General features: G+C 47.2%; 1 protein-coding gene across 1 annotated transcript; it reads left to right on the top strand.

Moving 5' to 3' along the window:
• Positions 1-440: 440 nt before the first annotated feature.
• On the top strand, positions 441-19,051 carry akt1 (v-akt murine thymoma viral oncogene homolog 1). Its single transcript, XM_068752322.1, has 13 exons — positions 441-486; positions 10,162-10,290; positions 11,998-12,109; positions 12,349-12,475; positions 12,970-13,101; positions 13,219-13,284; positions 13,776-13,844; positions 13,991-14,116; positions 15,302-15,430; positions 17,975-18,189; positions 18,337-18,424; positions 18,632-18,734; positions 18,972-19,051. Exons 1-13 carry the CDS (start codon positions 441-443, stop codon positions 19,049-19,051), a joined length of 1,422 nt encoding a protein of 473 aa, XP_068608423.1.
• Positions 19,052-23,161: the final 4,110 nt, after the last annotated feature.

Raw genomic sequence — 23,161 nt, 5'->3', positions numbered from 1 at the left:
TTATTATAGCCTGCAGGTTTTTCATAGGCTCTCTGGGTGAATGCCTGAGAAGAGACTCTGCTTCATTTGGTTCGTCATGATCTTCGTCGGCAGACAAACGTTGTATCAAAATGATATGAAGTTTGAATGCCACCTTTTATTTACTGTGTTTTCGTTTCGAATAACTTTCTGAAGGGTTTTTCCGCATATCTTCCTCCTCTTCAACGTTAACTCGACGGTTAATGTTCAGACGAGTGAAAAAATAAATAAATCTCCCGCCTTAATACGGAGCTAATTTTGTATTCTTTTTCATCTAATAGGTAACCACCATTGAGAGGGGCGGCTGTAAACCCTAGGACCCCGGGTCGAGGCTCCTGCGCAGGGCTGAGTGAAGGAAACTTTGGAAACAAAGCTGCGTCTCTCTTTGTGGTAAACCTGGATCCTCCGCCCTGCCCACCAACATGACCAATGTGGTGATTGTCAAGGAGGGATGGCTGCTTAAAAGAGGTAAACATACACATTAAGTTCGGACTACATCATTTTATTTCTAATCTTTTGTAATTTCAGAGTTTGCTGCGCTTTCCTGCGCCTGAAGACTGATAGAAATGTTATAATTATTGTATTCGCCTGGTTATTTTTGTGTTACGGTTTTGGTCAAGAGCAAGAAATATGCAAAGACCCACAAGCTAGAAGATATTTATGTTGACAGTTGTTAAAGGACTTTATTTAATATGTAAAACAAGTCACATAGTCTCCTGGATTTGCAACTACAAGGGTGATTTTTAAGTACATTTTTGCTTTTAGCCATGCAAATGCTGAAAGTTCAAAATGTTCAGATGTTTCATAAATCTGCTTTACCTTCCCTCCTGTGGTAAAAAAAAAAAAAAAAAAAGCTCACTGTACTCCAGTGTTGCATATTTGCCTTCTAAACGCTGCAGCAATGCCTTAACCAAATGACATGCAGTACGTGTGAGGTGATTGATCACCAGGTCACTGGATTTAAACAGGCTGTACGCCAGATCTCATGTAAAGGGTAATCCAGCTGCAGACTCCCCAGGCAGGCCTCATTTAGCTGCTCTGCTTTGCTGTGCAGCGTGGCGCGGCTCTTGTGTCGGGCGTGAGTCCTGTTGTTTGGACGTAGAGGCATTCCGCACATACCTGCTGGCTTTGGGCTGGCTTTATGCGAGCGCACTAACCCCTGCCTTCAGAACTACGGCTGCGTTTGCGGATCTCACTCCACCAGCACCGAGGGCATAATAGAATAAGGAACCTCTCCAAAACCAATGAAAGCTCCCAGGCCAGGTGCCAAGCAACCAGCCTTTTTACTGGAAGAGGGGAAAACAAGACCTTGACTGGGGGGGGGGGGGGGGGGGTCACTAGGAGAGTTCTTGGGACTGTAAGGGGGGGGGAACAGTGTGCCGCTGTTGTGTGTGAGCCCTGGCTCCCCTCCTCGAGGCTTGGGCTTAAAGCATAACAGGCTGCTGTTGTAGGAAAAGAGTCCGCCTGGTCCGGCTCGGTTGGTCTCCTGCAGACACACCCCGGTCCTTCCAGTGGGTGTTGTTAGCGTTTCATTTGCACAAGCTCTTTGGAATATGGGCCGAGGCTCCAAAGGCTTATCTTCTCCAAAACCTTCCATTTCGTACACCTCGTGAGGGGATTCCGTTGGCTTTTAGTGGCAATTAGCACAAATGTTTCTATTGACGTGGATGAGAGTTTAAAAGTTTGTCGTTTTCAGTTTTATATTTTTGCAGTTCCTTCCTCTGTAAGTTTTTTTTTTTTGTGTCTGAAAATTGACACTGGTCCATTTTATTTAAACTCATTTGTCTGCTGGTAAGAAGGGAAGAGCCGGAGCGGGATCTAACCATTGTGTAGTCAGATAGTGACATAAAAAGAAATTGTGTGGCAGTAATGCACACACACACACACACACACACACACACAGAGAGTCCGAGCAGTGACACCTGTGTAGTTATACGACACACACTAAACAAACAGCCCTTCCGGAGTGGGCAAGTTGGCATGCTGTCGCAGCCCAGCAGCTGTGCCCCGTGAAATGTCACCCAGAGTCTCTGTGTTTTGATTGGAGGGCGTCCGCCTGCCTCCTCGACAGGAAGGCTTTTAGTGTCGCGTCACTGTCATGCCGTCTTTGCCCCGGAGCCGCCCGCACAGAAGGTGAACCTGCAGTTGCGCCGTCTCACCGTCCATCACCTCAGCCGGGCAGCCCCCGCCCCCCCCCCCTCCCCCCACTCCACTGTTATCATCCACCTTGAGTGGAGTTGTTTTGTGTGGCGGCGCCACCCAAGTGACTCACATCTCCGCGTGGGCGTAATAATAAACGGCTTGTTCGGCATGCTCATTAGTCCCATGTGTGCACCCGAAACACCAATTTAATTTATTTTTTAAATAGCCCGTCATATTTCCATCAACATTTTGTGTGTGTTCCACAGACGCGGCCTCGCACCGCAGCGCTTTCGTATTGGGAATTAACGGAGGCAATTAGAGTCAAAAATGTGGCTTTGTCCTCCAGTAATGCTCATTTAATGGTGGTGCATGATGGGCTGGATTTCATGGTGGGCCAATCGCAGGCTCGGACCACAGGAGCTCCGGTGCTCCGGCTCAACGCGTCCTTGCTTCTCGCTCTCGCTTTGATCCCTGTCTGATTGGTCCACGTCAGCAGGCACTTGTAAACTGTGTGGAGGCTCCTGGAGGAAAGCGGAGTTGACTGTAAACTCTTCAGCAGAGCTGATCTATCATTAGAGCTGCAGATTCTCAGCCTTGAGTTCCAGACGGGGATGATGTCATTCTGAAGGACGCACCTTTATACTTTCTCCTACTGCCAGTGTGTCCGGATTGCGGACGCTTTCCTGGGATGTGCTCTTATCTTGGTTAGCGGTCTTGGAAAAACTGTTCTGAAATGCGAGACAAAACGTGTGTTGCGCGTCTGCACATGCACGTGTAAGTGTTTCCATGGGGACGGTGTGAAACGTATTTATTCAGAAGTTGCCCTGCTAGCAGGTCAGCACCAAACGTCCTCATGCACGGACCGCATTGCACAAACACAGTAACTCCGTTGTTGCTGTCTGTCATAACTGGTTGTTATGCATCCCAGAAGATACTCCAGAGCTGCACCCACACACTTCAAATGTGCCTACGGCCTCTAGTGGCCACAGAGACCGAGCGGCGTGTTATTTATTTTTGCGAGTGTGTTTTCCCCCCCAAAGTTTTCCATCAAATCATCAGACATCAAAGAGGCAGATTGTGGCTTCCCTAGTTTCCAGGGAAATGCTCTAGCCAAGAACCCAGTGAAGCTCAACGGAACAGTGCCCGCTTGTCCTCCTCTCTTCCCTGGCCCTTGTTTGTTTGAATCATTTGCTCTCTGACAAGTATAAAGAGCCGGCCCCTTCGTTAGGCTAACGAAGGCCACGACAACTGTTGGGTTCGGGAGGCACGCTCAGCTGGCTGTGACTCATAAGAGGGAGGGGTGGGACGAGCGAGCGAGGAAGCGAAAGATGAAGGGCGCACACACAGAGAGAGAGAGACCGAAGTTGAGCAGCGTTTTTGTAATGTTCCCAGAACATTGCTCAGTGACCCAGACGATGGATGTTATGTGCGACATGCCATAGAGACCCTCTTGTGGTTTGGGTTGGAGCTCATCAGCTGATTGGCTCCCTTGCTGGTCATGTGGCTAAATGACATCCACGAACTGCTGCTCCTCAGAGCGAGACCTCGGCGGTCCCGGAAAGAGCATGAGAGTGGGGCGGGAGGGGGGCGCGCATGACACGCTTGTCATTGAGGATGACATTTGAATATTTTCTTACTTGCATCTGGTGAAAAAACGACGTATTTCTATTTGTTTCCTATTTCAGTAATCTGAATAAAGAACTGTGTTTTCTGTTCGTGTAAACACTCCTATGCATCCCCTCATCGTGGCTGCCATCGGCCACGTCCTGCGGCAGCACGCACACAGACACACACATTGCGTACACGCTGCACAACTGCACAATAGCTCATACAATGTTTTCCTCTTTCTTTTTTCCAGCGCTGTGGAATATTGCAGTGGAGTAGTTTTGATGATTTCTACGGTACTTGGCAGTTTATAAACACAACAACTCTTAAAGTTGTTTCATAAGAGATGATGTCTTGCTGTTATCTGAATCTAGATATGCGTTTAACAGTTAGTCCAACGTGGCGAATCATTTAAAAGTTAAAAATGGAAGAAAAAAAAGATTAATCTTTTTTCTGCAATTCCTGATGACGAGTGAAACGAGTAAAACTAAATGAATGGGGGGGGGGGGGGGTATAAGGATGTGATTTAACTAAAACTCACAGATGCAGCATGCATTACGCGTTTGAAAACTTCCTACCACCGATCTCCAACTTCGGTGATGAAATGCTCAGACCCTACCCTGTTGAACACCCAGCCGCTGAAGTGCCAGGCCCATCTGGGAGCAGAGCCCCCCCCCCCCGTAGGCAGTGTCCAGCAGCAGAGGGTGTCACAGCGGGGTACGCCAGCAGTCTAGGCGGGTGTCTGGCCATCAGTGTGGGACCCCCTACCCTCGGTAATGGGAAGCAGTCTTCCTGTTAAATGTGGTGGAGCGAAGTAAATTACAGGGGTGCAGCTGTCAGGCTGGCTGGCGTGTTGGGGGGGGGGGGGGGGGGGCACCAGGATGCTTAAGGAGGTGGCACCTCCAACGCTCGCCTCCCCTCACGGCGAGCCCCGCTGTGAGCTTACGTTGCTGTGCAGAGTCCGCCTGCTCACCAGATCTCTGGTGCTCGGCGTCACTCTTCATCTCCGCTCCTCATCTGTTCCCTTTTTTGTCTGTCTGACATTGTTACTCCCACCTCCTCCCTCTTCTCCTCCTCTACGAAGTCCCCTTTCTCCTCTCTGCCACTGCCCCCCCCCCACACACACACACTTGCCTCCTCCAACCACAATCCTCACTGCAGCCCCACTAGTCTGTTGCTAGGATAATGACCCTGCTGACAACTTAGACCTTTTGGCGGAAGCGGCTATGGAGGAGCGAAAAAGCTCCCAGAAGCTCTCCGACATCCATCACATCGCTGGCACCTCACTCCGGTGAGGGGGGGGGGCAGGATGCTCAGCTGTCTGCAGACTTGCTGCATCCTCCACATCAGCTCATTCGGTTCCTCTCAACATATTTTACGAGATATTTAGAGGCCATGAGACAGTTTTGTCATACTTTTGGAACAAAGTCCGTTTTGCTGGTTTCCAGCAGGTGGAAGTCCTTCCCCAGGGGAAAAACAAACACACACCACATCTTCTGGACTCTACGCCTTCTTGTTTGAGGGTGTCAAATCTGACCCCGGCCATTGAGAGTTCACTGGCGCTAATTTCCGCTAAATAATTTGTGTTTATTTGTTTGCATGCAGTAACCCAGTTAACTAATCCATGGACTGCTTGTTTGCCTGGGGAAAGGGGGCAAATCTCAGCCCCAGTGTGGCAGGGAGGGGGGGGGGGGGGACTTCCCACAGTGTCTCTATGGTAATCAGCAGGTGTCACTCACCACAGAGAAGAAGTGAGGGCTTTCTTACAAGCGTGAGAAAGAGGGGCAGCCTCCATTGCGCCCTCTCTCACCCCCCCCCTTGCCTTTTTTTCCCCCCGGTTGGGGTAGCAGCAGCAGAGAGAGCAAGGGATGAGGAGAAGAGACAGAGAGGGGCTACATTAGAGGCCGGGGCGGGCAGCCCTGCCCCACAACCTGTTGATGCTGCTGCCAAAGCCCGGGCAATGGTGCCCCCCCCCCCCATCCAGCTGCATGGAAGAGAGAGGGGCCAACAAGCGGGGTTTGGAGAGGACGGGGTTGTCAGAAGGGAAATAAAATGAAGAGGCCGGATTCTCTGACAGTTCAGGAGGGCATGTGAGCCTGGTGCCCCCCCCCCCCCCCCCCCCCCGTATACCTCTGGTCCTAGCCGGAACCGGGTATCCGGGCGGCACCGGAGCCCCGGCTTGGAGCTGTGTGGGTCGTAGAAAGGAAATGGTGCAGAGTGGGGGGGGGTTTGTGGATCGCTGGTCCTCAGCGGTGACCCCAGCATCAGGGAGCCCCCCCTCTTCTGGAGTGGGCATCTCATTGAGATGCAGGACGCAGGCTGGCAGGCCGCAGCTGCAGCCTACAGGCAGAGCCCAGCAAAGGGATCCGAAAGGATGGCGGGGGCGGCTGAGGAAAAACCAACAAAAGGCACAACCCCCCCTCGCTTTGGAGTTCTAATTCCCTAATCCTCAACCTCCGCCCCCCCCCCCCTCATCCGATTCTCACCACTCGAACACACACACATATACACAGTTCGTTCATTTACCGCTGGCTCCCTTCCTCTCATACCCAGGCCAGCCGGGGACGAAACCCAACAGCAGCCCCCTCAGGAAGTCCAACCGCTGGCTGTGGGCACTGAGAGGCGCGTTTTGTCTGACCCCCCCCCCCCCCTCTCGGTTCCTCTCACCGTGTGTTAGTGTGTGTGCAAATGTCAGAACTGTACAAATTTCTTTAAATGTTACCAAAATCCATTCAAAGTAAGGGACGTTGAAGAACTGGGACGTCTTTCTTCTACATCGTTAGGACACTGTGGCCTCTCCTTTTGAGGGGGGGGGGGGGGGGGCACAATGAAATGCTGCGTGAATGTGTCTTATTAAAAGCCAACAGCCCACAGCTGCTTGAACCTCAGCATTCCTGTCGCCGTCACGTAGAGACGGTCCGACCGGGACGCTTCTTGGAATCGGGCTATTAATCTCTGACACTCTTTGCCTCCCTCCCCCCCTTTCTGTCTGAAAGGCTTCCACATTTATTCCATTTTATTTATTGATCCGTCAACAAGCGTTCCCGTCCAGCCCGTACTGTCAAAGCCTCTTTGATCCCAAGTGTATTTGCAAATGGCTTCGGCATCGAAAAGAAAACGTGGGTGTGTATTTTATTTCTGCTGGTCCTTGGGGCCTCCAGTGGAAACGCCTGAGCATATTCCAATCGATAAAGGCGTCCCTTCTCTCCGCCGGGGAACATTTCGGCGTCACGTGCTGCTTCGGATGTGCTGAACTTGTGCATAAGCAAACACGGTGATGCTCTAACCGTGTACACAGCTGTGCACGGTTAGAGCATCACCTTGTTGAACCTGTTCTCTCCTCCAATACCTTTTTTATTGTGTACGCATTTTGGGTATAGAGGGCGTGGCTGTGTCAGGCTGGAGCTGTCCGCACACACACACGCACACACACACACACACATACATGCAGCAGTTGGCAAATAAAGATGAATTCTGTTGTGTCTGGCAGAGGTTCTATGTTCATTATTTTCCACTTTGCCCAGCACGCATCCCGGACCTCAGCAGCTGCTTGTCATGTAAAGATGCTCTATCAGGCTCTGACAGCTCTGCACACACACACACACACACACACACACACACACAACACAGTACGCATGGCTGAGACGCACACTCACAGCCCTACATATGTGGGGAACATATGTAGTGATCGGTCTCACTACCACTCTGCTCAGCACAACACTTTTCACACTGCGTGGCTTCGTCATCCCCTCTTCTTTTCTCATCTTGGTGTCAAATCCGTCTTCCTGTTCTTCTGTCCTTCCCCTTAATTTGGTTGAGTTCAGCCACATGGCTGCTGTCACACTTAGCTTCTGTTAGAAGGGCTTTGCTTCTGGGGACGCGGAGCTTTGGTGGATTTCCTCATTTGCACTTTGGCAGTTAGTCAGACCTGAGACCTGAGTGGTTTTTATCTTATCTAGGTTGTGGTAAGTCTGTCTGCAGCCCCAGCTTCCTGTTTTGTAGAACACATACATCTAAAGAGTTTAGTTTACATCAGCAATGGGGAACTCTAGTATAAGTAGGTATAATAAGTAGGTATAAAGGTATAAAGCCCATTGTCCTTTGTCCACAGTGTGCACTGTCCTTACGGCATGCATTTAGGATCGACTCTGTAAAGCTCCGAGGTCTTAAAGTATTGAAAATGTGCTTTTTGTTATGCGAATGAATTTGTTTCTGATGGGTTCTGTTGGCCTGGGTTTAAGCTGTGGTATAAAGCTGTTTCCACTTTTACTTTTGCTACGTTTCAGTCAATTATTAAAAGAAGAAAAGATGAAGAAATGTCATCTTCACTTTCTCATTATGTCAGTGCTTAGGTCAGTCAGTGGCCGCCGTGCGAAAAGTAGAATGGGGAAGTGGGTGTAAATGGGAAGGCTCACAAGGGTCATCTTTGTTTGTGCACAGAGTGCAGACTGTTTGCAGGGGGTCTGCGCTGCAGACACACACACAGACACAACAGTCACACACACACACACTCACCCGGATGTAGCCGTTTCCACTATGGCCATGTGACTAGCTTCGTGGTCACAGCTGAGGAAGTTGCCGTGTCCTCCTGTCTGGAAAGAGGATTTACTGAATAAAGTGTGACGTTTGCAGCGAGACGTTTGAGAACTGTACGCCTACACCGTCATCCTCATGACACCCGTGTGAACGATGGCCACCTCATTGCGCGGGAATGTTACACCTACACACAAATCTATTTACGCACAAGCACTCGTGTGGCGCGTAGTTGAAAACCGAGAAACGGCTCATCGAGGTAATTGTGCTGCATTGGAAGAGGCATGAGGGAAATCCACCGCATTCCTGCCAGCACGCGTCTCAATTAGCAGCTAAATGTCCGATGGCCGACAAAGTCAAAGTACATTTTTAAATGAGCTATGTTTGGCACGAAGACACTCACTCTGCAAAAGAGAAAACAAAATGTATGAAAAAAATGCCACAATGAAAAATGCAATATCATATTAGACATCTGTCGTAGCTTGGAAAGTAAAGTATATGATCCTCCGGGGAAGATGCTTCACCTCATGTGGCGATGGGTGCAACCATCTTGCCAATTGCAGTAAATCAGGTATTATTATTATACTTTGGTATTTGCTTTTGCTTTAATGGCTTGATGCTTTGCCAGAAGGCGATGTGCAGACAGCCTCCATCCTGCTGCATGTGGTCAACTCAGAATGCTTCTCTCAAGTCTCCTCTTGCTTTATCCGAACAGAGAGCCGTATGGAAAACATCCTATTGGTTGGCAGCTCATGTGTCGCGAGTTGTCAAAAGTGACACGTCTCGGAAAAACAACATTCATTCATTGTTAAATAAATAAATAGATACTTGTCCTGTCCTCAAATATTTTATACGATGAACCCCGACGAGAGCAGACATTACTGGTGGCTGTTTGGTCCGTCTCTGTGATCCGTTATCAGCTTCATCAGTCAGAAGTGTGTGTTTGAAGGAGGGTAACAGAAGCTCATATTGACAGATTTTCTATCTCTCCCCTGCAGACCCCCCCCCCCCCCCACACACACACACACACACACTCATCACACTTTTGTGTTGGAGGAAATGGAGCAATTAAGGACAGCTTGCTACAGCTCCACATGGGGTTAATATGCGGCTCCATAATTAAAAATAAATTACACTTTTCCCTGTCTAAATATTCAAGTCCTTCTCCGGCGTGTGCCGCTGCCTTGTTATGGTATGTAAGCTATTTTTTTTTTCCCCGCGTCTGTAGAACATCTGGCACAATATTTCCTGAAGCGTCACCGGAATAAATTGATTTTCGTCTTCCTATGAGAGATTCATTTGTGTGATGCTAGTGCGTCTAAGTGAATTGGATGGACACACACACGACCCGAGGTAATGAATGGTGTTTTAGGAAATGTATTTTTTTTTTTTTTGCAAAAGGTTTATTTTATAAACAAAGACTTTTTTGAACCATGATGTTGGTTTTCCAAAGTGATTGAGAGAGCGGTTATGTTATACTAGATTTACAGTCAGGGGTCCTGACTCCGACTATAACCGCCATTTGTCCTGGAGCTGACCTGCTATAAAGGAAAGACGGTGACAAGCCGGTCATTCCAGGGAGCACTAGTGAACAGCATAATAATTAGACTGTAAGAAATGTGCTGCACCGCTGGGAGCGAAAGCAGAAAGACAAAGGACAATGCCGTTTTGTCATTAATCCTGAAGCCATTTATATCAACAACCTGGTTGTGCATCAGTCAGCATCCTGACAATGTCAAAATGTGTACATGTTCTATTTAGATTTATCTATGAGGCAGATACCCTCTTTATTACTGTAGAGTCATCTTTATTTGTTCTCCTTTTAACTCAGACATCCTTTTTTTTATTTCCCTCTCGTATCAGGAGAATACATCAAGACCTGGAGACCAAGGTATTTTCTGCTGAAGAGTGACGGTACATTCATCGGCTACAAAGAGCGACCACAAGATGTTGACCAGCTGGAAACCCCCTTAAATAACTTCTCTGTTGCTCGTGAGTATCTGCTTCAGGGAAACCACTGCATTTTTTCCTCTCTTTCTTGGCAGCTCGTGGGCACTTTTTTTACTTGCTTTGTTGTAGGAAACGCACTTTCGTACTTGTTCTGCTTTTGCATGTCTCTCACCTCTCGTTGCACCCAGAAGAGTAATTGTTATGTGAAATAATGCCTGAGTGCCTTTTTTACTGAGGTTTTTTTGCCTTAATTGACAACCAAAGAAAAGAGGCGCAGCAATGGGTTATGGGGGGGAACTGAACCCAAGTTTAGAGGACTGTATCCCTGATAGATGGGGCATGCAATCCACAACTAAGCTACGGACCTTTGACGACGGATAGCAGTGTACGTCACGATATGAACATCATCTCTATTGTTGAAACATATCTGGATCCCAATATTACTACACTTGAATTTATTTTCTCGTCTCTGCAGTTTTCCCCTCAAACGTTTTACACTGCTGCAGCTCAGCCCACTCCATCTTCACATCAGACAAAGTCGCTGTGATAAGCTGTGCAGATGACTGAACACAGCAATTAGACAACATACTGTTTGTGTAACAAAAATGTTTCCTCGCCGACACTCTTGAGTTATCGTGGCTATTAGCCGCCTGATTTTGAGTATTTATCTGGGCTCCGCTCTGAGGCTCCCATCAGTGGTGGCTTTTGGTGTTTTTTTTTTTTTTTTGTCTGTCACCAAAGCGACCCCGCCGCAGAGGACACATGGTGCCTGATGGGGCTGCTTGCAGCTGGATTGCATATTCACCCTGATGGAGCCATGTTGGATCTCAGTGGTGGTCCACTCCCCCTGTCCTCCATCTATCAGACGTCGGCTATTTCGTGTCACGTTCTGACATATTTGCTGACATGTTTCACTTTGGAACAGATGTTGATGTGAAGAAAGTGCAGATGGAAATCTCCGCTTTCCAAATTCAATTATTCCACTGTTGTGAGTAATTGCTTCGCTAACTGCTGACATGGTATTTATTTGCTGCAAAAAAAAGTGTGAGAAATCAGAGAAATGGAGAGGGAGGATGCGATGATTTGCATTTCAATAACTTCTCAAAGTGGTTGGAGAAGCTCTGGACAGAAAAGTTATCGTCTCATTAAAAAGGAAATTGAATATTGTTGGATTTTGAAGTGTTGGTTTGGAAAATTATATATTTTTCCACTATTTTTACATTTATATATAATTTTATAGATAAACCATAAAGTAATTGATGGAATAATTAACAGATAAATCAATAGAACAATAAGTTGCAAAAACGTTCGGCATATTTCAGTTTTCAATTACAGAAAAGCTGCGATGAGCTGGTGTCTCATCCAGGGTGTACCCCGCCTCTCGCCTGTCGCAAGCTGGGTTAGAAGATGAACGAGTGAATGAATTACAGAATTAGAATTATTAAATAAGGCTGCTATTTGTCATTGTGTCATATATGTTCATTTATTCCATGGAATTCCGTTTTTGTGCAACACCCAAATATATTCAAAATAATTAACAAATCCTATATTTTTAAAGGGGCTGACCAGATCTGAGTTTTTCTGCTCCACTAAAATAAACCTGTTCTTTTTCCAAATTGGCCGACAGTGTCTGTTTGTGTGGCGATAAAGATAAATGGCTGTAACTGCTGGGTCTGTCTCTCCCCTGTTCTTCTCTACACGTCCACCATTCTTGCCGTCTCCCTTCCGTTCCTCCCTGGCTGTGGTCAGAGTGCCAGCTGATGAAGACGGAACGACCCAAGCCGAACACATTCATCATCCGCTGCCTGCAGTGGACCACTGTCATCGAGCGCACCTTCCACGTGGAGACCATAGAGGAGAGGCAAGCGAGAAGCGCTCGGCTCAAAAACAAAAGCGTTCACAAGCAGGGATTCTGCACTTGTTGATGGAACGCTGTTTGTTTTCTACGTGTAGAACTATAAACGCATTTAATTATCGTTATTCATGGCACAAGGTCCACTGCCTGTTAGCAGTAATCACAATTTATATTGCCTTCCTGTCGATAAGGAAGACAACTGCATGATTGGATGAGGTAATATTTCTGCTGCCTGTTCCTCTCAGGGAAGAATGGGCTTCAGCCATCCAAGCGGTGGCTGAAGGCCTGCAGAAACAAGAGGAGGAGATGATGGACTCTTCTCCGGACCCCATGGACATGGAGGTCTACCTGACCAAAATCAAACACAAAGTGGTACGGCCCATTTTCACTCTGCGGTGCTGTTTCCAGATTGATTCCAGTCCCAACCTTGGGTGTATCCTGGTCTTCCAGGTTGCCCCATGCTTTTTGTCCCCTCTCCACACTGCCCTGTTTGCACTTCCACCACTGTAGCACATTTCCTGTCACCCCAATCCCTCTACTTTCCCAACTACAGCCATGGTTGGCTTAGCACTAGATACCCTGGTCACCAGGTTTCCCCCCCCCCCACATGCATCATGACAGATCCAAGGCAGCCGGATTGGGTGCCCCCACCCAATATTTTTTAACATTCCCTTGTCCGCCAGGATCAGAGGTTAACTGAGACACAACCACTTATAGGCTAAACCATTAGTGGAGTGGAAATTGCACGGTGGGTGAACTAGTGTCTTCTGTGCCGTCAGTGGGATTGTGTGTCTTGGCTAGTTGAAGCGGGAGTTTGTTAATGCTCCTATTTGTAACCAGATGCCACCTTCTTTCCTCTCCTGCAGACTATGCACGACTTTGAATACCTCAAACTGTTGGGAAAAGGCACTTTTGGCAAAGTTATCTTGGTAAAGGAGAAGGCCACAGGGCGCTACTATGCCATGAAGATCCTGAAGAAGGAGGTGATCGTAGCAAAAGTGAGTGGATGCCAATGAGGGGTAGGGAAGAAACTGTGGGGCAGGGCAAATGAGCATATTACTGATAGTTACTCATTATTAGAGTTGCACAAACACTCTTTATGCCTTTTCCCCCAGGATGAAGTGGCACACACACTCACAGAGAACAGAGTCCTCCAGAATTCAAAGCATCCGTTCTTGACGGTAAGAATGCATTCGTAAAACCTAAACCAAACTTTATTCTAAGTCACCGAGGGCCCTCGGAGGTCTCTTCAGTCCAGCCCAGCAGCATCCATCCTGAAAGAATGGGCAGTTTTACCAGGAATGTTCTGAAGCGCCTTTCTGACAAAGGCTGCAGTTGAGTTGGACCTTTTTATAGCAACACTGGATGGTTTCCCTTTTTTTTTTTCTGGTCTGTTAACCCTTTGTAAACTTGAGTGCGAAAATCTCCTCCGCAGTCTTCCTAATCACAAGTCTTAAGTGTACCATTGAAGGCAAAACAATATATGAAGTACTCACTGCTGTTAGAACAGCCTTTAGATACTAAACTCAGTACTTCTCATTAGACATTTGTGTTTTTAAAGATGTAGCTGAGGCGGGCAGTGCTGCATTCTGGAGTTTTTACTTCACCATTAGCTGCTTTAGCTGAAAACATCACAAAGCTCTTGTTTGAGTAATATTTTTTGTCTCTGCAGGGACTGAAATACTCCTTCCAGACACACGACCGTCTGTGCTTTGTCATGGAGTACGCAAACGGTGGCGAGGTAAACCATTTCCACCCCTGCTGCTTCTGCGCCTATAAGTGTCGGCAAATCCGAATACTTTTCATCTTAAATAAGTGTGACTGTTCCTGTTTTCTCTAAACTTATCAGATCTCTCTTTTGTATGTCTTCCACCTCCTCTCCCTCAGCTTTTCTTCCATCTATCCAGGGACCGCGTGTTCTCAGAGGAACGGGCACGGTTCTACGGTGCAGAGATCGTGTCTGCGCTGGACTACCTACATGCTGAAAGGAACGTCGTCTATCGAGATCTAAAGGTAATTGGGGAAACTCATCCTTACCGTCAGTCTCTTTTCCATCTTTTTCTCCTTCCCCCCCCCCCCTGTCCTTCATTTCTCTGACAAGTTATAAATAGAGGTTATCTCCATCCAGAGTAGTGACAGTGGCCAGAGGTTATTGATCTGCCTCCCCAAGATCGGTCTTTAAACCTCAGTGCAGCTGGAGGGAGGCTCAGTCCGTGCGCTCGCTGCAGCTGGACAGAAATAGCCACGAGTCCTGCTCAAATAGATCACCGCCACCTCCCATTACACGACTCCTGCAGCGTTCTCTGTGGGTGTTCACTTTGTGGAGGATTTTACATGTTGGCGATATGGAGCTATTAGTTACCAAGAGCTGTACGGATTCAGCTGCTCTGTTTTTATCACTCTAAAGATGGGATCAGATGAATACAAGACTGATAAAGACATACTTGGAGTTGGGAGTGGGGGGGGCTATTGCTGTCGGCATCTTTAGCCCTAATACTTCTAGCTGATAAATCCACTCAGGTCAGCAATGCACTCTTTCTCCCCCCCCCCTCGCTCCCTTGGGTTTATGAAGCAGGCTCTCAGCCTGCTAGGGTTCTCCTGAAAATGCCAGGATAGCAGGATTGGAGGATGTGCTGACTCTGGCCAGCCGCTGCTGGCCACGTGTGAGCTACAGCTGCCAGGTGACTTTAACTGAGAGGGAGAGAAGTGGGGGGGGGGGGCACTGGTATTAAAAGGCCATGCAACCTCAAGTTATGCCACAGTACGAGCCTCATCCTAAAGGCCATCAGATCATCTTTCCTGTCCATGTAATCACTTGGTATCTTTCATTCATCTGTACATTTAAAATGTTTACGTTTTTCATCTTATACCACAGTGTTGCTGCCTTATTTATAATTTAGTGACAGCCCCTTATGCATGTTGGCCTTTTCTGTCGTGGAAATTCAAATGTGCTCGTGCAAAAAGACAAATAACGCTTAAAATGATAAGCAGCGCTTGATTTACTATGTTAATTTGTCAAATCCTTAGATTTGCATGAGGGTGGGCCATTGATGAATAAAAATGTCAGGATGCCCATTATTTGTTTGCAATTCTGAATTCAAAGACGTATCCCTTATTGTTTGAACGATGAACCCCCGATACAGTGAGACATTTTACAGTGACGCCACCATTCACATCGTGTTTTTGTCCCCCCCGCAGCTGGAAAACCTCATGCTGGACAAAGACGGACACATAAAGATCACAGATTTCGGCCTCTGTAAAGAGGGTATCAAAGACGGCGCCACCATGAAAACCTTCTGCGGGACACCTGAGTACCTAGCGCCTGAGGTAACCGCTGCAGTGAATCCATTCTCCCTGAAACGCAGCTCATCACCCCTTTTTTGCAGTTTAATTTTAGCAAGTACAAATACTATTTGAAGGAAACGCTTTGCGTCTTCTAGTGTCGCATGTCACTCCTCCTATCAAACCCTCCTTCGACATATTTTTCCAATATTAATAATGGCAGCGGCAATAATTCTTGGCTGTAATGTGATTTCCTAATGCCTTCCTAATCTCCGGCTGAAGTCTGCGAGCTAATGAGTGTGCCGCGTGCCCAGGGCAGGGCAGCCTGCTCTCATATTTGCTGCGTGGGGAGGGGTTAGGACTACTCCCTATTGCGTGCAGGTATGACAAGTGTTGGGGAGGGCTGTGTAACCTGATACTGCATTGTGAGTCTTGGCTGTTTGCAGGTAGCCCCCTGCTTTGTTGATGTCAAAATGCTTTCCGGGAGAAGAGCGTCCATGTTGACACAGTTGCCGTATCGTTGTTTTTATCCTCCATTTGGAATTTTCTTGACCAGGGGGGGGATGACTGGCTGCACCTCAGGAAACATGAGCCTTCACCACTGGGGGGGGGGGGGGGGAAACCCGCACGGCGGACAGCTGCTGTGTGGCACCAGGGAGACGCGGCCCCCCCGCTGCTGCACTTGATGCCTCACCTGACCCAGGCAGAGTGGGAGCTATCATGAGCATGGAATCCCTCAGCAGTGTCTCACAGGAATATCTGTCCTCATCGGCCACGAAGGCAAAGCGCTCACGTGCTCGTGCTGAATCAGTCACACCTGGATAAACATGAAACGGCCGTTTTATTTTCCTTTTACTTCCATCGAAACATTCCTCACAGTTTCCCACCTGTCTCACTCTGAACACTGGAAAGCTCACTCTGCTTGTCCACAGCAACACAGCCTATGACAACTCAGAGGATTGGAGAGCATGGGGAGACATCAGGGGGCGTTACCACGGCAACAGGGTCGCTAGCAAGTGTCTCTATGGAGTGCGAGCCAGGCAGTGTTACAGGTTGTTCTGCAGTAAACAATGACCTTGTTGTGTGTGTGCTGCACAGGAATGCTGTAATGTCTGGGAATATTCCACCCAGAAAAGGGGGGGGGGGGGGGGGGGGAGAGACCCGATCTGCAAAAGCTTGTCCGGTCTCCGTCTCTTTAGTACCAAGTGGGACAAATTCACTTTCATGAAACCGCAAGAAGAGGGGAAAAAAAAAAACGTGATTGAGTGAGCGAGCTAGCTTTCGGGGAACAACCTGCAAAGTCAACCGTGGGCAGGTTGAAACTCGCTGCTGATCCGGATTCACAAGCCGGGAAGATTTAACGGCTGCCGGTGAGCTTTGCGAGCGTAAACGTACGCAGCGGCAGCGGCAAATGTTGGTTCTTTTACCCCCCCCCCCCTCCTGCGAGCAGTGTAACAGTATTAGTTCGGGGCTGCGGCCCAAGCAGGCAGTGCTGGTTACGTGTATGAGGGATGAGCTTGGCTCCAGCGCTCCTTCCTGGCAGCTTCACAGCTGTGCTGCTCTTCTACATATATGGGGCAGCTGCGGGCCCAGCTGTCGCACGGCGTGAATCACACGACAGCAGCGCTGCAAATAGAGACGGCCCAGTAATCCTAGCCCCGCATCGGCTTCACGTTACTCCCACCGCCCTCGCAGTCCTCCTCCTTGATGCTCACCGCAGTGCCAGGCGGCGTGCCATCGGACACAGGCACGCGGCGTGCGCACACAAACGGCCGTTTTGCTCCTTTTACGGACACATCCGTCCGTCTGCTCTCCAGGACCTCCACGCTGCTGTGTTCATACGTAGTCCTACACATTTTTTACTAAAGTTCCTATTCTTAGGTCTGAATTGCTGAGCGTTCCCTGCTTGCTTGAGTCGTACGGGAATAGACTGTTCTTACTGTCTTGATTTCACCTTCAACATCCGCCCGGCGAGGTAGAATCCAGTACATGTCCCCAGAGACTCCCGGAACAGCTCTGCTCAGCAGCAGTAAATCGTGCAACAGGTCTCATCGGGAACTGTTGGGGGGGGGGGGGGGGATCATCCTATGGAAATGATGAGGATAAATATTTTTCCTGTTTGCTGAGCATGTTTGTTTGTCTGCTTTTGTTGCCGCACATTTGCTAATTCGAGAGACGCACACTTCTGCCGCTTGTCGATCTGAGTTTGCCGTACGTATGGAAGTGCCTGTGGTGATGAAATATTCAGGGCTCCAGGGGGAAACTCTATCCTTGCATCTAATGTGAGATGTGAGTCAGTGTCGGGTTGGGCCGGCCTCGGAAGGCCGGAACAGGGTGGGGGGGGGGGGGGGGGGGGGGCTCAGCAGGTGACTTTGTTGGTGATGGGGAGGGCCATGGTGGTCTGTATATTCAGCCTAAAGAGCTGCTGTCTTCACAGATGTCAGACCCAAACCTTCAGCGAGTGAACGAAACCCCATTCTTCTGTTTTTTTGCACACATATTCTGTGAAATAAATATTATCTATTATGTGTTAATCAAAACACAAATACCAAAGTAACTGATTCACGTTTTATCCTCCTTATCCCAAAGGTGCTAGAAGACAACGACTACGGCCGTGCCGTGGACTGGTGGGGTCTGGGGGTGGTGATGTACGAGATGATGTGTGGCAGACTGCCTTTTTACAACCAGGACCATGAGAAGCTGTTCGAGCTCATCCTCATGGAAGACATTCGCTTTCCTCGCACGCTCGGCCCCGAGGCGCGCTCGCTGCTGTCTGGCCTCCTGAAGAAAGACCCCATGCAGAGGTGAAGAGCGAGTGCGAGGCGTCAAATGCGTTGTGGCTCAAAAGCACGTTAAAATGTTTTGTGTGGATACGATAACTGAATAAAAACGGTCCTATTGCTTTTTCTGCCATCACAGATTCTGATTTGTGTTTCGTCCTCATCTTCCAGGTTAGGTGGAGGGTCTGACGATGCCAAGGAAATCATGCAGCACAAGTTCTTTGCAGGAATTGAATGGCAAGATGTTTACGAGAAGAAGGTCAGTTTCTAAAGCGTTCATGTTGTTTTGCGTCTCCCTCATGTCGTCGCTGGGGAAACGCACCGAGCTCAGGATATGCTCAATGTGTTTTTTTCTCCCAAGGGAGGCCGCTGGAAACGGTCCGTCTAGTAATGAGGTATATTGTTGTCAGAGTGATCGATGGTGCTGATGTGCCGATATGTTTGTGTCTCTTCTCCCCTGCAACAGCTGGTCCCACCATTTAAGCCACAAGTTACCTCGGAGACGGACACGCGATATTTCGACGAGGAATTCACAGCACAGACCATCACTATCACGCCACCCGGACAAGGTATCGTCAAACCATGCGATACGCTCGCATACATTTACACTTGATGGAACGTTCCTCATTCAGCACGTTTTGAAATCATTGGACTGTGATCCAGCGCGGAAGATGAGAGCTGTGGACCAGGTCAAATATTATAATGACAAATTAAAATACCGCTCGCAAAGTTCCGATGATCATTTGGTGACAAACAAACAAACAACTACAACAAGACCTGATTTATCTGTTGCCCTCTATCCTCAGATGACAGCATGGAGTCATTCGACAGCGAGCGGAGACCCCACTTCCCACAGTTCTCCTACTCTGCCAGCGGAACGGCCTAAACGACTGTCATGCATTCCCCTGGTCCCCCCCCCCCCCCCCCCCACCCCACCCGACTGCACTCTCAGAAGACCCACAGCCCGCCCGTCTTCCCTCCCAGCATTGTCCACCGACGTCTTTGGTGGATGAAGCATTTTCAGTCCGCAGGGTTGTGTTTTCCAGGAAGGAGGAAATTCAAGGAGAGAAAAAACACAAAGATAACTGTGGCCGTTCAGCGAGGCCTTTTGGAGACTGGCTACAGCAGAGAGCGCTAACGCCAGCCTGCGCTTCCTGGTTGGTCTGTCGTGTACCGAGCAGGCATCTACAAATCATAATAAACAAGGAAATGTAGTTATATTACGCACAAGAGCAAGCCTGCTGATTAATTCTGAAAGGGACATTTTTAGATTTTCAACAACAGCTGAATATCAATCAATCATTTCAAATCGATTAAAACCAAAAATAATTCTACTGTGGACCAAAAACATCACGTGAGCAGAGTGTTGTTTGGTGAGGGGGTACTAGATCCATGTTTTCCTCTCTACGATCTCAGACTCCGGGACGTTTTTGGCTGAATGTACCGTATCAAATAAAGTCAACCGTTCTTCGTTCTTGCATGTTGTAACGCACGGCTGATTGTCCTCTGACTGAAATACCATCTCCTGGACAATACTTTATTGCTTTTCTGTTTCCCTGACGCAAAACTGACACCAATCAAGCTCTTGTATTACTACGCTACACAGTGATAAATCTGATTGATCGCTTCTGCTATGCAGTCTGATGCCAGGAATTCCAGACATGCAAAGAATGGACAGTGATAAATCATTAATTTTAAACGCTGGCCTGCAATGGATTTCTCTCAACTGTTTGCACATCTGAGTCACTGAGAGACCCCCCCCCCCTCTCTCTTTCCTGTTTGGGATCATAAATAGCTCTTCCAGCCCCCTGAAGTTTGTGCTTATAGTTCCTGATGCCTTCCTATCTCGATGCTATGCTGCAGACACTTCCTGGTTTCCCTCTGATTGGAGTCGGATCATGCTGACCCATCAGAAACTCTTCGCTCCTCTGGGTTTTTCTCCATATACAATACAGTATTGGGTGTTTCCACCCGGTGCATTCACCGCAGCCTCAATGAGGTCACTTTTAACACAATACTCTTTAGGTATACTTTGCAAATATACTGGGCTTCAGGAGAAAAAAAACACATGTATCTTTGATTTAGGGGACTTTTCTCCCTTTGTGAGCTTCTGAGTTATTTATGAGACCAGCATTGACTAAAATGAGTTTTACTGTGCCAATGATATGCACTTTGCTCCCCCAAAATGATTGTATTTGGACTCTTTGTGGTTGGTAAAGACTAAAATACTTCTTTTTTTAGTGATGTCAATTCAAAGTTTGTGGAAACAAATAAAAGACTTGCTTGTTTGAATGATCCCCCCTCGACAGATGGCTGAGGCTAAACTCAGACTCTTGGGAACTGAATCTTAAAGTTTTTAAGATGACTGATAATCATTGGTGTTTTTTTTTTTTCAAACGTGCATCATACCTTAATGAATGTAGTGGCTTTTATGGTATTGTTTTCATTTCAATCATTTGCAAACTTATTTCAGTTTTGGAATCTGATGTTCCTTAATCCTATGCACGCTCAAACTTTGCTGTCATCTTCTGAAACTAGGGAAGTTCATTTTATACATTTTATTTTTTATTTCAACCTTTTTTTTTTGTTTTGTACCTGCCCTCCCATATTCCTGAGACTGAGGACACCAGCTTTAGTAAACAAGTAATATAAACTTTGTACACTGTTTTTACTTGTTTCTTTGAAATTGAATAAAATGTCTTAGCAATAAGCTGCGTTGAATCTTTTGTCAAAGTTTCAAATGCTGCCACTCGACATCTATAAATGAACAAACAAACAAAATTACGTTTATTGTGAAATTTTGTTTAGAATGCCTTGACGATTCACTTTACATTTACAGCATTTACCCTTCTCATTTGTGTACTACTTACTTTAGAACATTTGATTTTGTACTTCATATTTTGCGACCTGCGCCTTTACTCGGCCACTAAATGGTAAATAATACAAAGTCTGTCGGTTTGTTTATATGTACCTGACATTGTGTGAGGCTCTCCAGCGCTGACTGAGCCTTGGCTGTGTTCTCTGCCTCTGGACGACCACTCAGGTCCACGTCTGGGGTTCTGCAGCTGGTCTGAGACTAAGAGATGCTCCTCCCCCGGGGCCCCCGGGCAGATGGTACAGTCTCTGGAGCAGATGTTGACAGCCAGGGCGCACAGTCTCTCTTTTGGGGCAGCTGTAATACACAGTGCCACTTTACACAGGCCTGGCCCGGTGTGGCCCTCACCTGACTCCACTGCCCAAAACGCTGCAGGCCTCCCCAGGGTGATGTAGTGTTGTGCTGTGTGGGGGGGGGGGGGGGGGACGTGTCACTCACACAACCTGCAAGCCAGAGCTTCTTTATACGATAAACAAATTGCAGGGGGTGGCGGCTGATGTTATAAATGTGAACATTCTTGAGCTTAGAAACACTGTACATGCGAAAAGCTGCAACTTAAACGATATTTTTTTTAACTCAACAAAGCTTTTCTTTCTATCTAGCCATGTTTTACCAAATAAAGTCTGCTCTGCTGTGACTATATCATACCAAATCACTGAAAGTGAACTCTTTTATGTTCCTCAATGTCTCAGTGGTGCGAGATCGGCTGCACGGAGACAAGAGAGCATCTTAAATCATTGTCTTGTTATAGATGCTTCAGCAGGACAGGATGCTGCCTCACGCAGTGCTTGCAGTTGCATTCTAATTTATGAGAGCTCTACCCTGCTGCTGTTCCAGCAAGAGCATGCAGCCATTCCAAAACACACCAAAAGACTGGGGGCTGAGCATAGTCAGTGGGAAAAGTTTCACTGTTGACTGAGGGCTCAGCGAAAGAACCTGGAGTCATGGTTTGGTGTGAACGAGCAGGTGTTTCCACCAGAGGGTGGAGAGTTATCGTGTGATGGAGGGCAGGGCCTGCAGAAACAGGTTCAACCTGCTGACTGCAGGTCCCTTCCTTAAACAAGGAGCGTAGGTGAAGTGGAGGGTAAGCCGGCCTAAAACGGGTACGAGTATAAATGTCCTGAAAGGGTTTGAAAGACAGCATGTGTTTTTTTTTATTTCAATTGATGCATGTATATCACTGATATTATTTAATGCATTCACATGTTAGTCTTTATATTGTATGTATATCCTAATGCTAGTATTTTTGTACTTGTGCTTATGGAAAATAAGCTTTGGAACAGTTTATTCATGCGTCCTTAACATCCTGAATTAATCCAATGACAAAGCTGAACATTCTGTACATGGATGTATTACATTTGGACTAGACCGCCATCTAGCGGAGAGATTATGTTCTTTTTATATGAATTACATGATAAAATATTATCGAGGTGACAAAAGTTGTACCTCAATCTTAATTTAATTTCGGGTATGATTTTTTTGAGTACTAATCAATGGTGTTTCACGCACTCCAAACATTTAATCAATAATTAACCCTCATTTTTTAACCTCTATCTGCTTCAACTGCAGCATAAAATGAGAAAAACAAGCATCTTATTCTACTCTCGGTGGATAAATTAACAATGAATGCAATAAATCGACAGATTAAGCAACTTGTCTTTCCTGGCCGTGAATAGAATCAAAGATCGTCTATAAAGAAAATTACGCACCAAATAGCTCCAGCTGTCTCTGATCAGGACATGCGCAACATCAACATCTGCAATAATATTTTGCCAAGCTCTATAGCGCACATTTCAACTGAGGCCATTCAAGCAGATACCTGTTCATGAGTTTTAAAATGTTTTAAAAATAGGGTTTAAGATCATCTTCAATGTTGTCAAAAATATCTATATTTGCACATGAGGTAGTGGACGGCTGAGTCCTTTCATTTCTACATCAAATGTGTATTGCTGGTTTGTAGTATTAATGAGGTTAATCTTCATCACATTGTACCGTTGCTATTTTATGCTTTATGTCTCTCGTTGTAAAATAATCTATGTCTGTTTGTTTTGCTGATTGTTTCACTATTATAATGTCATAATAGACCATCTTTTCTGGGCTTGGCAGCAGTAAACTATTATT

The sequence above is a fragment of the Brachionichthys hirsutus genome, chromosome 18 (assembly GCF_040956055.1).
Source record: "Brachionichthys hirsutus isolate HB-005 chromosome 18, CSIRO-AGI_Bhir_v1, whole genome shotgun sequence".
Taxonomy (NCBI): Eukaryota; Metazoa; Chordata; class Actinopteri; order Lophiiformes; family Brachionichthyidae; genus Brachionichthys; species Brachionichthys hirsutus.
This window is presented reverse-complemented; position numbering and strand designations above follow the sequence as displayed.